Genomic DNA, 14678 nt, shown 5'->3' on the forward strand with positions numbered 1-14678 from the left:
TTCAGTCTCCTTCTGGCTGCTGAAAGGTGAACTATGCCTGGCCTACAAAGAGCCATCCCTACTGGACCTTTTGCACATCCATAAAACAAACAGCTTCAGGAAAATCCAATCCAGAGACCTAAACCTTGCCTGTAACATAAATAAGACATGCTGGAAGGACAGGTATGTGTCGCAGAGTTTCATCCCTTCTCTAGAGCAGGCTTCCCATCCATGTAAAGCAGAGTTCATCCCTGAGCTTATTCAAGTGAATTGGATAAGTGTATTAGGAACTGTAAATATATGTCTGGTCTGACAACTGTTTCTTTGTTGGAGAAAAGATGCTTGTAAATGCTCAGTCACCCATGCCTCATGTGCAGTGGGAAAACCATTGCAGTCTCCCACAAAACCCTTGGGAACTAATACCTGTTACATTTTATTGTCAAGCATGGCTAGGCTTAATTAATTAATTTATTTATTATTTATTGGCATTTGTTGACCAGGAAAGTCCACCGGGCATTTTCAGTGGAGGCCTAGGGAGAAAAGCTCCACAGTTAAAACAAACAACAAGAGGAAAACATATTATACACTTGAAATTATAGAATCTAGGGATAGACGCTCCACAGTTAAAAAAGCGATAAAACAAAAATATCACTGAAACATAATTGCAAACAAATGTTCTACAAATTAATATGCACAATATCATAGGTAACCTATTTTCATAGTATAAATATGCAACATAGTTAAGGACTAGTAACAAGTATTTCCAGCCAAAGGAGTAGATTGAAATCAGAGGTGTTAGAAGGCAAGGATTCTTGGTAAAATAAGTTAGGATTAAGAGGGCTTACATTGTAACTCACATGTGCAGCTTGGATTTTGTAAAAAGTAAGTGTTTAGTGCAGTTTTAAAGGGCTTTAGGGAGTCTACCCCCCATGAGTCAATATCTTAGTATTCTACTATGATATTACGATATTATTTTGCACTCTTTTTTTGTATCCAGTTATGTAGTATCCCTTCATTTGGTCATTGGTGATTATATGCTATCCCTGCATCTGTTTCTGTAATGGCACTGTTTTCACCATACTATGTACCAGTTAACTGCCTTCTGACTTAGGATATTGCTGAAAGCATCCTCAGGCCAGTCTACCTAGCTGGTTAAGACATGAATGAATAAAAGTGTGTTTTGATAGCTAGGGAAGATGCAAGTCTGTGTTCTAAAATATTTATCCTGTTGAGTGTTGCAGTAGTAGCAAGCTTAGCAGGATAAGTCAGACCTCCCTGTCTAAGCAACAGTCTTAGGTTCATCCTGGACTATTCCCCAGACTTTTCCCAGGATGCTGAACATCACACTCTCTTCTGCATGCTATGGGTCTCCTCCAGGGCTTCCTCACAGTTGGCCATGTCTGGTTTATCTCCTGTGGGAGGTGCCAAAACAATCTGTTGATTATGGATGCTCACTTGTCTGGTAGACACAAATACACGAAGTATTGCAGTATTTTGAACAATGTACCGCATTCATGTTATTTATAATTTAACCACCAGATGGCAGAAGAAGCATGCAGAAGTTGGAAGTACATTTGTATTTACTAGTATTACACTAAATCATGTTTTAAAGAAGTTTCAGTTCAGGCATTTCATTGATCACTGCATATTAATTTCCTTTAAAAGAATAAATCCAGTAATGTTGTTTTTGTGCCACTAATTCTTCTGTCTTAAAATCCTGTATCAGCACCCTGAATTTTAAACATGCTACCAAAAACTGTTTTGTTTCAAAAGAGCACTAGGTCCTTTCTTTAATTCCTGATAAATGGTTGATTAACTTTATTTTAAGCATCCTTGTAGTTTTGTCAGAATTGCTTGTTTTTTCCAGATTTCTTGCCAAATGAAAAGATGATTAGATGCTATGCAGCAATGAAAGAAATCCATTTGTTTTTCTTTCTGTCAAATGTTAGTTTTGCTCTTTCACAGCAAATATTTTGAGTCCATTTGTGTGTGCAGTATGTGCCGAAGAACACAATAACCTTGATTCCAAGCCACTTTGTACTAGGGCTTCCACCTTTTCAAATATCTAAAGTGGGATATTTGTATGAAAATTATTTTGCAGAACACATCATACCTGCAACCAGTGCGAAGGACTGAGCTTCACTTTGTTACTAAAACAGAAACTCATTTACATGGAAATTGAGTTGTTTTGTTGTTTCATATCATAATAGTGTTTTTCAGATAAAAAGCAACTGTTTTATGTGGCTAATAGAGGAAACATGGGGCAGGTTTTACTCTAAAATATCCAGCTATTTGCCATTTATCACGCTTTTCACAGGACACACTTCCCCAAATAGGGTCTATCCTGTATAAACAGGTACAGATGCAGTTACAGGTGGTAACCCTAGTTTATACCCAGGAGATATGCTACTCAGTGCATTTAGACCACACCTGATTGTGTATTATACCATGACCCCCCCAAAACGTGCACGCTGATTGGCCAGCGTGCCCATTGTAAATCGAGTTATACTAATGGAAAAAGGTCCGGTCGCCCAGACTTTTTTCCATTAGTATTTTTTTAAAACACTGTCTCGCTGTGTTAAATGGGTTTAACATAGCGAGACAGCTTTAAAAAAGCAACGGAGATCTCCATTGCTTATTTATGTTAAATGAGTTTAACATAGCGAGAGGAGATGTCCTTTGCTGATGCCAGACATCTGCGGAAGGGCAGTAAACAGGCATTATACTATGCCATTATTTAAGAAAAGTAACAGTTTCTTTTCTTAAATAATGTCATTATTGCTATAATATACCCTCATCTAGTTTATGGTAATGAGGAATTGTAAAGGTTTACATGCCATTACAGTGTGGGGTACTGAAAATATGGGGTAAGTATAAATTGGTGTCGAATGCTAATTTATAAATTCTGAATTAGTGCAGACCATTGGCCTCAACTGGCTGATATAGTAAGGGATGAAATTCCCTCGCATGACACCATTTGAACTACAGGCATTGCATGGGGCATGCACGCATGCCTGCATTAAAACTGCTGACTTACAAATGGAGCAGGATACAGGGTCTCCAAAGTGTGCTATCACTCTAGCCAATGGTTATAAGAATGGCAGTCATTCTACTCTCCTCATTAGCCCCTTCTTAAACAAAAGTAGAGAGTTAATAACATTTTAAATGGAAATTGCTGTGTACTAATGCTATGCACAGCCTCTGCATGCTTCTGTATGCTTCCTCTTCCTAATTCGTTGTCACCAGGGCAATTCATGGTACTAGGCTGTTGGGCTGCAGTCGCACCAAATAAAAAAAAATGTTTAAATATTTATAAAGTTTGCATATATCTCTCTGTGTGTGTTTGTTAATGTTTTTACCTAAAAAATAGTCATGTTTCCCATTTGGGTTGTGCATTTATGGAGTTCAGATTTCTGTAACAAAAAAAAAAGAAAAAGTTGGCTTACTTGTCTTGACTGTTTTCAAAGCAGCTTAACATTTATATGTATACATTATTAGGTGAATAAGATGACTGCACTCTATGTTTCTGAGGAAGGGACCTGAAATTACAGACAGATTTTAAATATTAGACTGTGGAAGTTGCTAGAATAACACGTTTTACATTAACGTGTGTTTTCTTACATAGCAGTGGCAGTGGCAGGCCTTTGATGCAGAAGTCTTTGAGTCCTATTCCCACACCAGGTAGATTGATTGCTGAGACTGCAGTGCAGTGTAAAAGGGGAGCTGCAGTCCTGAGTGTGCCATCCTTCAAATGAGACATTAAACCAAGGCCCCATTTGGTTGTGGTGGTGGTAGCTCATGTAGATGTAAAAAAACCCAGTGCTCTTATCAAAAAGAGTAGTGGTATACACACCACCTCAGTTCTTCCCTGAAAAGAGGCTACTAACCAACTCGACAAAAAGATAAATAAAATCTGAAGTCTGAAATTCAAATGCCTGTCATTGTTTAATGACTACAGTCTTCAAAGTTTTCCCAGGTAGCCACAAATTTTGCAAGATATAGGCCAGAACCTTAGACAAAATCAGGAGCAGTTGAGTTATAGAAATGGTGCTTTCGTGGCGACAGACATGATAAGTATGACAATGATTTATCAGCACTGTCTTAGAGCTTCACTTTGTTTTACGAGTGAAACTCAGCCGTGCTGCCACCTAGAGGCCCTATAGAGATGCAGCAGGATTGCTGTCTTTGAATCAGTTGCAGTGCTTCCTAACATGTGACTGTTATGTTTCCAGTTATGGGCTGCAGACAGTAGTTTTTCAAAACAGCACTAAAACTGATTTTGTTTTCATTGTTTTTTTTTCTTTGTAGGTACATTCATTATTTCAGTGGCTTACTTTCCGGAACAATCAAGATGAACAACAAACCTCTGTTTCTGCATCATGTGATTTTACATGGGATCCCCAACTTCGAGTCCAAAGGAGGTAATGTTAATGCAGCAAATGTTTCCATTGCTTTTCTGTTCTGGTTCTGCCTCTTGTGAGAAAGCACATGGCTGTTATGTGTTAAATACTGTCAATGAAAGTGTGAAAATATTCATTACATGCATTCATGTAGTAAGGTAGCACTATGAAAGAAAAAATCTCTGTCCATCCGTGCAGACTCTTAGCCTGACTTAAGTTTAAACTTGAAGGCACTGAATGAATGAAAAGATTTCACAGGAAGTTTATCATACTTAGCAAACCTTAATTTAGATGATAATGACACATGCTGATGGACAGACTCAGTACATGGAAATATTTCTTAATTTTTTCGCTACCAAATATACCAGTTTAGGGACAATATTAGAATGGCAGTAGGGGTATTCAGCTGAGGGGAGATACACGAGTAAGCTGATGGCTTGCTTTTCTTTGCTGAGAGAACAGGATGTCATACTGCTTGTATACCACATGGCAGAAATGATGTTCTGCACCGGTGTCAGAGGAAGGGTATGACAGTAAAGGCACAGGTTGAGCAAAGCAAGGCCCTGTGCACATTCTGTTAATGTGTATTGCACCCATGTCCACAAGACAGGGTCACTGACCACCATGTTTGGAAAAGAGATATAACATTTACACAGCCTTCATCTTCTAGCCTCATGATTTACCATAATGCATGGTCCTCTAGAAAGGTATTCCAGGTGAAAGTTCACAGTGACACTTTTTTTATTTATGTATTTATTCACTTAACTTTGTCAACAAGGGTAAAGCACTGATTACAAATAACCAGTTTCAGTCCCTTCCCAGGAAACTATGCAAATCTGACAATTATAAAGACATACACAAAATGGAGTTATAAAATGCAGTTATTGAGATTTTACAGGCATATATACAAATATGGGCAATATACTTGAATGTCAGTACACACAGATACAGTTATCAACAGTGGGTCACATATGTAGGTGTATTTTTAGGCAAAACAGACATAGTGTTGTAACATACATGTATACAGTTACCAACAAATTGGTATTGAGACAAAAATTAAATAGCAGAGATATATTAGACAATGAAGGAACGACTATAAGCAGGTTTGAGATTATGATGCAATGAGGCTATATGATTTGAGATATGATACTGGCATTTAGATATTATCTTGAAATGCATTGTTAGTCAGGATCAGAGTTTTGGGTAAGAGGATGTATCTTTAGGATGGGTTGTTTATAGATTCCAAAATATAGTGCCTAATACAGAGAAATAGTGATCTGTACATTGCAGTTTAGTTAGAAGGGTCTGTAATGTGGATATTGAGCAGTCTAAGTCTTAAAGGTTGCTTAACTGCTAATGGAGAAAAAGCTTGGCTTTCTAGTAATTTTAAAAGTTGTAATCACAAAGGAGATCTGCCCTGTTTTGACTAGGAGCCATTTTTCTTTGTGTAGTCATTTGCAGTAGTATTGTTATGTTGATGAGAGTGTGATAAAAGTGCAGATTGTATTGGTGAGTGAGTGTGTGATTTCGTTTTAAGGCATAAGCTGTTAAGGGAGAGTAAGATACCCTTTTCCTATTTTTATTCTATTTTTGATATTAAAGACTTTTTCATATGTATTTGAGGGTCTTTCTTTCAATCAGGTGTTTGTATTACAATTCAGGAATTTCTCCTATGCAAAAGTGTTGTTTTGTATTATTCACATTATTAGCCTATTAATCTGGTGAAGATTTAAGTTTTTACTTTTTATATAATTTATTCCACTATCATTTAGATTTGTGATTGTTTCACACCATATTGAATGTAGTTCATGCCTGCTGCAGTATGTGTCTTCTCAATTGAAGCAGTAATGCCCATTGCCATAGATACGTGTTTTTTACCTATTGACCAGTAATCCACCTTCTAGAATGTACACTGGCATTAGGCAGCCAGTATGGGGAGTGGCAGATGCAGCGCTCTGTGCCAGATGTATCTCCTTTTGAGGACACTGAATTGGAGTTGAGCAGCTGAGTTAACATAGAGACCCCCCCCCACCGGTCTCTGCAGTGTATGTCTTTGTAACTGTAGCAGGAGGTGACAGACATGTGCATCATTGCATGTCCCGTGTCAATATCACGTGTATTTCTGTAAATGTAACATGAGATGGGCACATGGGTGTCACTGCATATCCCATGGCTATGTCACTTGTGTAGATGTGTAAGCACATCAGAGGTTAGCCACACAAAACCATTATGATGTACCCCATCATTTTGTCAGTATGTCTATGCATATGTGTGTGTGTGTGTGTGTGTGTGTGTGTGTGTGTGTGTATGTGTATTTGTGTCTGAGCATATGGGCCTATGCCTGTATATGTGAATAAATAAATAACTCCCAAATGCTAAAGGTGGTCTGTCACAAAAACAGTCAATATTGGCAGAAAAAAGACAGAAAATCCACCCAAGGATGGCCAATCAACGAAATCCACAAGTGTTCCAATTAAAATGTAGTCCTTTAATACAAATAAAACTTTGACTTGAAAATAAAATGAAAAATAAAAAAGCTCAAAACTGTCCCTTGAAGATATCCGATAAGCGCTTTTGACTGTTGTCTTCCTCAGATCATATCCTGTATATGTGGGTATGTCTTAATGAGAAGTGATGCTTTGTAAGTACATGGGAGATGCTTGGCTAACAAGGTCTCCATGTTAATACAAGCCCACTGGGAACCTAACTGTAGTAGATGTGGACCTGTGATATCTCCATTGACCACTTTCAGAGGTAGAATAATAACCACTTCTGTGCAGCTCATAGTATTGTTGTGTAAAATATGAAAAAAGAGAAGCATAAAAAATTGGGGTGATTAGCAGCGAAGACATTTAAAAGCAGCCAGCTATTTGGCATGAGGAACTACTAGCAGAAACAAAATGAGAAACTAGGAAGAGAGAGGAAAAAATAAAGGCAACCTGAATTTCAAAATGTCAGAGTAAGTAAAACTGTGTGTGCGTGTGTGTGTGTGTGTGTGTGTGTGTGTGTGTGTGTGTGTGTGTGTGTGAGTGAGTTTGTATGTGCATGTGTGTGTGTGTGTGTCTGTGAGCATGTGCAACTGCACTGCAACACTAACCTGGTGGTAGTGACCTGAAGCACAGAGAGGGCTAGGACTGATTATAGGTGTAGAAGAGCAATACAACAGATGAATGAAGAAGAAAAAGAAAAATATGAAAGGAATCAGATTTTTTCTTATTTTTATTTTTATGAATAGCGCTTGCAGTGAGCAACAATGTAAAGGCATTGCTTTCTGTCCTTGAAGGACACTTTTACAAACGTAGCAGCAAATGCCACTTATAGTTAAGACAAACGAAATGGAGATCTCATGTTATAATTTTCAAAATCAATAAAACTACTGAAGTAGAAGATGTAAACTGCAGGAAAACGTTGTACAATTTATGAGTCAGTAGCCAGTTTCAGACTGGAGAAAATATGAATCAGCATTTCATTTATCTTCATGGTTGGCATTTCTGAGTATATGACAAAAGGTGATGAAGACCTCTCTGAACTTTATTGAACAAAATGGTACTACTTCAACAGCTCTACACGTCTGACTCCAGAAATCAGTCCCGCTGTTACTAGGCAGCGGTATTAAAATAGCTCTAATGCATCACTTTCTCGTCCTTCTACACAGCTAGTATACATTTTGCAGACTAACAATGATTCCTCCTGCGTTACACACACTTATACCTTCACAGAAAACAGGAAGTGTGAGGGAAATCTTGCAACATGAAAAGATAACTTCACTTACAATGGCATACACCCTAGTGTCACCCCCCCCCCCACGTCCACCATTTCCCTGTTATATATCTCGCACTCTACTTCAGCCCATCTCCTTACAGTAACTCTACCCTTGGAAGCATACTGCTGTCCTCTGACCTGTGAGCTGAAGGCAAAACTCTTGCCTTCATTGTTTGCCCTGCCATCCTACCTGCACTTTTATTTATCCTAATCCTCATGTTGCACTCATCCTTTATTCAGTAGCTCCCAGCCCCCTCACACACATTTCACATCCACCCAGGTAAGTGGAGTGCTGTATTCATTCCTATTAACTTTGCACTTGGCCATTCCCACACACCCACATTTTCAGCACTGCCCTATTACTCTCACTTGGCCCTTAAAACGTTTTGTGCCTGTACATGCCTCCTCCTTTGCACTTCTCCTCTCTCTGTCCCATTAAATCATCTCCTGCACTCCTCCTTTGCTTTGTTACATCCATTTCCCTATCCACAGCCGTGCTGTAAACTTGTCTTTAGTAACTCACACTGCTGTTAATACAGTTTTCCAGTCATCCATCCTACTGCCAACAATAACCATTCTCAGTCTACAAGATTCCAGTTATTCCCCCCGAATAACTGAATATAAAGTACCTTATCTCGGGCCCCTATTTTCAAACTCTTTCAACCTCTGTCAGCAGTTTATTTTCTCTTTCTCAAGACCACCACATATACATCTATGTATGGAGTATGATAATAAAGGCTTTTTCATGTAATTATTTTGTTCTATTTTAGTCAGTCTGATTTATCTTCAAAGCAGCCTTAAAGGCCTTGCTTATACAATACAGTAACAGTCCTGCTTGTGATACACATTTATTTGTTGTTCTCATGTTACAGATAACTAGTCTGTTCAAAAGTCTGTTAACTTAGCAATATGTTGCATTAGCTTACAGGAAGTAGGATACATGGGTTAAGCACATTAGTTAGCTGCTTGTTGACTTAACTTGACTGTTCCCTCGAGTGTACATAGAATTGCTGATCAGCTGCAAGTTTGTAGTTTCTGAATTGTAGCATATGATAGTAATGGATTTTACATTATTATTGTTTTATCAGCATTTTCCCACCTGGAGAACTCAGGCTTCTTGGAGTCCCGAGAGCTGTCAATTTGTGGTTCTTGTTCACTAAGTCAGGTATAAGAATGTAAGGTAATGAGATCCTAGAGTCAGTGACTTACATGGGAGGATATTTTTAATTGCCCTGTCTGTACCCTCCTACCCTGGTGCAAATTATACCAGTACAAGAAGAACAAATGTGCTAGCTGGTGCAAACCTCATTGCATGTGTTCTCTCTATAGCAGTAAATGTCCATTGCAGATGTCTTTGTCTTTGCCACAAGGGGTGCCAGACAGGTCAAAACCACAAATCTTACCCAAAAAAGGGTATCAAGCCTTTGGTGGCTTGATTTTACCCCCCAGCAGCTGCCTATCGTGTGAGGTGTGAATCATTCTCAGTGCCATTGTAAGAACTAACAAGATTTTCCGACTGGTCTGACAGGCCAGCCTGAGTATATTATTTTAGTTTAGTGTCTTCATTTTTATTCTTGCACTCTAGGTTTGTCCACATAAATGTATTATTAGTTTTAATGCACAATCACTATCAATCTGAAGATGCAGTATATATTCATTTTGTTGCATGGAGGCAAGGTATCTGCGTATAAGTAAAGATAAGTTGAAAATGATGTGTTATGTATAGAGTTCCACATTCATATGCACTTTTGAACTATAGCCAGTAAGCACAGTTCTAGCAGAGTTATTTTACTGATAATAATACATTTTTAATTATTTTCTTTTCTTTAAATTTGTATTCAGGTTGTCGCCCTTTTCTAAAAATTTACCAAGCAATGCAACCTGTCTATACATCTGGAATCTAGTAAGTACAGAATGTCTACTCCCTGTCAGTATTCTGCATAGCTTTCAGGTTCCATAGATTGTTAGGCTATATATTCTGTCCCTTTGTATTATGACTACTGTATGTATTTCATTGACTTTTTTTTTCACAGAAGCAGGTTGTTCAAATACAGCCTATCAGTCTGTATTTTTTTTTATTCTTCTCAGGGATCTAGTGACACTAGATTTCTGACATATCACTTTTCAGTAGGAGGAGCTGGCCAGTGAAAAAACCTTTAGACTGCACAAAGCATCTAAGCATCTGGAATCTAATAATTATGGGTCTAAGTAATCTCACCCCCACCTTATGCTCCATACAAATGATACCATCAGACCTGTCCTGTCATGGTAATAAGTATATTTGTCACAGTTCATTTAACTGCCTTTTGTCACAGCTCGATCAACTACCAACGTCTGTCTTCTGGTTTCATGTCACCCATTTTAACATCACTAGTTCTAATTCTTGAATTTGAAAAAAAAAATCATTTGAAGTGGCATTTGAAATGAGCTTTTTACCCTCCCTACATATCCAGTTCAGGGGGTTTTACCGTTGTATTGTTATGTAATATATTCAACTCTGAAGTCACTGGATTTCAGCAAAATGCAAATTTCTCCTACAGCAATTCCATTCAAAAGCAGTGCAATCACACACTCAGCAACAGATGCACAAATTACTTTCACGTCCATTGTGTCACATAATATTGTACTTTATTTATTTATTTATTTTATTTTACATTTGTTGACCGGTCTAGTCTAGCTGGATACATGTCCATTTTCAGTAGAGGCCCGAGGAGAAAAGGTCCAATAAAAAAACAAAAAGAATAGAAAATCCATACATACATTTAAAAAAGTAATAGCAGTTAAATCTTAACAAGAACTAAAAAAGCAGTTGTTACAAAAATATATATATTTTTTTAATATATAAAAGATACATTAGTCTAAGCAAGGAATAGAACTAGCAGTAATAATCAATGGGTATTGTATTTGAGATACAATATCTATGTATACATGCATTATATTTATAACAACATGGTAGTCAGAAATTATTAGGTATTAGAGTAGTTGTAATTTGAAAGGAGAAAAGTTAGTCAGGGTTAGTACAGGAGCAGAGCCAGTGTGTCTTAAGAAAGAGCTTCACCTGGAACACATACTGATCTTAAGTATAAAACAGATAACCAACAACCCATGCAGTAAGTATAGATTAATTTACTAACTGTTCATATCTTCTGAAAAAAAAATAATGCCTTGAACAGAAAATTCACAAAGGACAGCAAAATACCAAAATGGTGAAACTTCCTTTTGTAAGTAATTTTTCCAGGGCTGTCCCCACATCCTCTGAGCTTGTGTATGCCATTTCCATAGTTACATAAGCATGAAGAAGTGAGAAGCTTCCTCAAACAATGAAATCACTGCAGTTACACATTTAGAAATCAAACAACTGTGATTTCCTATGGAAAATAGTTATTTGCATTCTGTTACCCATGTCTTGTGTTTCAAACACTTAAGACATGAAGGATTTGATCTTGGTCGAAGGTACATGTATCAGTACCAACAGCTTACCCGTCAACATTTCATTCAGATGCCCATTATTTTGCCATGTAGTTTTCTCTACACCGTACATGGTGTTAACTTTTCTGGTATGCATGCTGTATTGTATTGGAAGAATATATGAAAATTATCAGTGCTCCTTTTTCGTATCATTTAGTGATAATGAATTGAGAAACACCTGTTTTGATTCATTTGCCACTTATCATTCAGGAGTACAGTGAGGCAATAAGACTGCTTACAGTAAACAGACACTGAGTTGTAGGGCTGAGATTTAACCACTGGCGTATCAGCTTTCAGAATGCTGTTATGTTATGTTATGTTATACTATGTTATGTTATGTTATGTTATGTAATGTTATGTTATGTAATGTTATGTTATGCTATATTATGCTATGCTATGCTATGTTATGTTATGCTATGCTATGTTATGTTATGTTATGCTATGTTATGTTATGTTATGTTATGTTATGTTATGTTATGTTATGCTGTTATGTAATGTTATACTATGTTATGTTATGTTATGTTATGTAATGTTATGTTATGCTATATTATGCTATGCTATGCTATGCTATGTTATGTTATGCTATGCTATGCTATGTTATGTTATACTATGTTATGTTATGTAATGTTATGTTATAATGTTATGTTATGCTATATTATGCTATGCTATGCTATGTTATGTTATGCTATGCTATGCTATGTTATGTTATGTTATGTTATACTATGTTATGTTATGTAATGTTATGTTATGCTATATTATGCTATGCTATGCTATGTTATGTTATGCCATGCTATGCTATGCTATGTTATGTTATGTTATGCTATGTTATGTTATGTTATGTTATGTTATGTTATGTTATGTTATGTTATGTTATGGTAATGTTATGTTATGTAATGTTATGTTATGGGATATTATGTTATGCTATGCTATGCTATGCTATGTTATGTTATGTTATGTTATGTTATGCTGTTATGTAATGTTATGTTATGGTAATGTTATGTTATGTAATGTTATGTTATGGGATATTATGCTATGCTATGCTATGCTATGTTATGTTATGCTATGCTATGTTATGTTATGTTATGTTATGTTATGTTATGTTATCTTATGCTATGTTATGTTATGTTATGTTATGTTATGTTATCTTATGCTATGTTATGTTATGTTATGTTATGCTATGTTATGCTGTTGTGTAATGTTATGTTATGTATCTGTTCTACATATTAAAGATTAGACAGTACCCTCTAAAACTGTGGGGATTTATCCCCCATTCCCGAAAACACAATCTTAATTTATGTTTTAGATAATAATAAAATTATGTACTTACACTATTAATAAGAAACAAGACATATGATTTCTTAAATGGTCCCACAGAGCCCACAATGTCTGCTTTTTCTTATGATGCTTGTTTTACATAATGCTTTTTATGTAGTTTTTACTTGTGTCCCACACCTACTGACCAGGTATCCCTGCTAGTGAATGATCGCATTGCCTCTCTATATCCCTGTGATCTGACCTGGTTGAAGCACAGCCACCATGCTGACAGCTTTGAGGGGTATTTCTTGTTTTCTTGCTTATCCACACCACCAGCAGCAGCAGCAGTGAAAGTGTATGCTTGTAGGGATGAGGACCTGTTGTTACACCTTCTCCGGCATGCATGTTCACTCCTGCACATGAAAAGATTATCATGTAAATGCAGCTTGGCAGTACCAAGCACACATCCCCAGTCTCATATATCGCATGACATATATACCTCTGTCTCCATTAGGTTCATGCACTGCACACACACCCCCCCCCCGTCAGTTTGGACAAGCCAACAATAACTTCTGATTCCCACCCTGACTTGCTGGTTTCCCTAGTATCTGGGTCTGTAGTCAGTCCAAGTTGACCTGGGTTGTAGTTGGGGTTTTATCCCTCTATGCCATCCAGCTGTTTTTTTCTGCCAGTTTTAATTTTAAAGGTGGCATTGCTTTGTGCTGGACTGAAGAGTTTCACATCTTTATGACATGAGTAACACCAGACATAAAGCAAATGCACAACTGAATAAGAGGTCAGTATTCAGAAAAACATCATGTGGAAGTTGTGGATGTTGAGAATGGATTGGGTCTTTTTAGAGGCTTTTACAATTAACCAGAATTGTAGCTAAGTTAACTGCCCCGACTGGTGTCCTCTCAATATGAAGTTGAGGACAGAAAGAAAAGCATTAGGAACTGTAGTTTGCTACAGGCTAAATGTGTTCATTTAAGTAGCCGTGATATCACCTGCTCTATGTCTGGTGTTACAAGTCAAGAAGATATTCTCTCTTCCATATAGCACAAAGCAGTATCACCTTTAAAGTCAGATGCAGGAGAACTATCTGGAACTTTTTGACAGTTAGTTAGATTTTTCTTTGTTTTGTATTACTGTTGTGACTAATATTCCCCATTAAATAATATTACAAAACTAAGAGTGATGTAATACATTAAACCATTTGTTGAAATGCTTTTCAGAAATCTGCAGGCTTTGTCTAGGACTTTATATGTTTTCCTTAGGGAGTGTTTTCCATGGATTAAATTCTTTTAGTTTCAGAACTAACAGCTGCCACTAGCAGTAGAATATGTTTAGAGAATGAGATTTGGGTGTGATACAGATCTATTCTGAAGTCCACACAAACCACTTAAAGTTAATTCCTACTTGTTCCAATCTATACTGTTGTTTTTATGGAGCTTGGCTCAAAACTTAAGGTTTTAAACCAATAAAGGCATTTGACTTTCTGGCTTAGATGTAACACCTGTTTTCTCATGACAGAGATTTTATGAATATTTGAAGAATTTTGATTGAGGGGTAATAAAAACATAGGAACTGTACCTATTTTGAGTATGATTAATGTCAAACTTTATAACTGTGAAATAGTGTCACATTTTGCCAGTGAAAATGAAAACAGAATACAAAAAGTGTGCTATCCTCATAGTTGCAGTCACGACATTCATTTCCATATTCAAAATCTCCTGAGCCCTGAAAAAGTCATTAAAAAAACAACTTACATGGAACTGGTAAGCTTGTTAATAAACTACTTATCTCTAAGGCTAG

At 36.9% G+C, this 14678-nt stretch overlaps 1 protein-coding gene across 8 annotated transcripts in view; it reads left to right on the top strand.

The window, feature by feature from the left end:
• Positions 1-14678, top strand: part of TNS1 (tensin 1) — a 2530757-nt gene that overhangs the window by 1482057 nt on the left and 1034022 nt on the right. For all 8 annotated transcript variants that reach the window (XM_044075133.1, XM_044075132.1, XM_044075134.1 and 5 more), the window contains 2 exons: positions 4288-4400; positions 9984-10044. In XM_044075133.1, coding sequence (XP_043931068.1) covers positions 4288-4400; positions 9984-10044 — 174 coding nt within the window. The remainder of the gene's footprint in view (positions 1-4287; positions 4401-9983; positions 10045-14678) is intronic.

This window comes from Protopterus annectens, chromosome 6.part0 (genome assembly GCF_019279795.1).
Source record: "Protopterus annectens isolate FY-2018-M chromosome 6.part0, PAN1.0, whole genome shotgun sequence".
Lineage (NCBI taxonomy): Eukaryota > Metazoa > Chordata > Ceratodontiformes > Protopteridae > Protopterus > Protopterus annectens.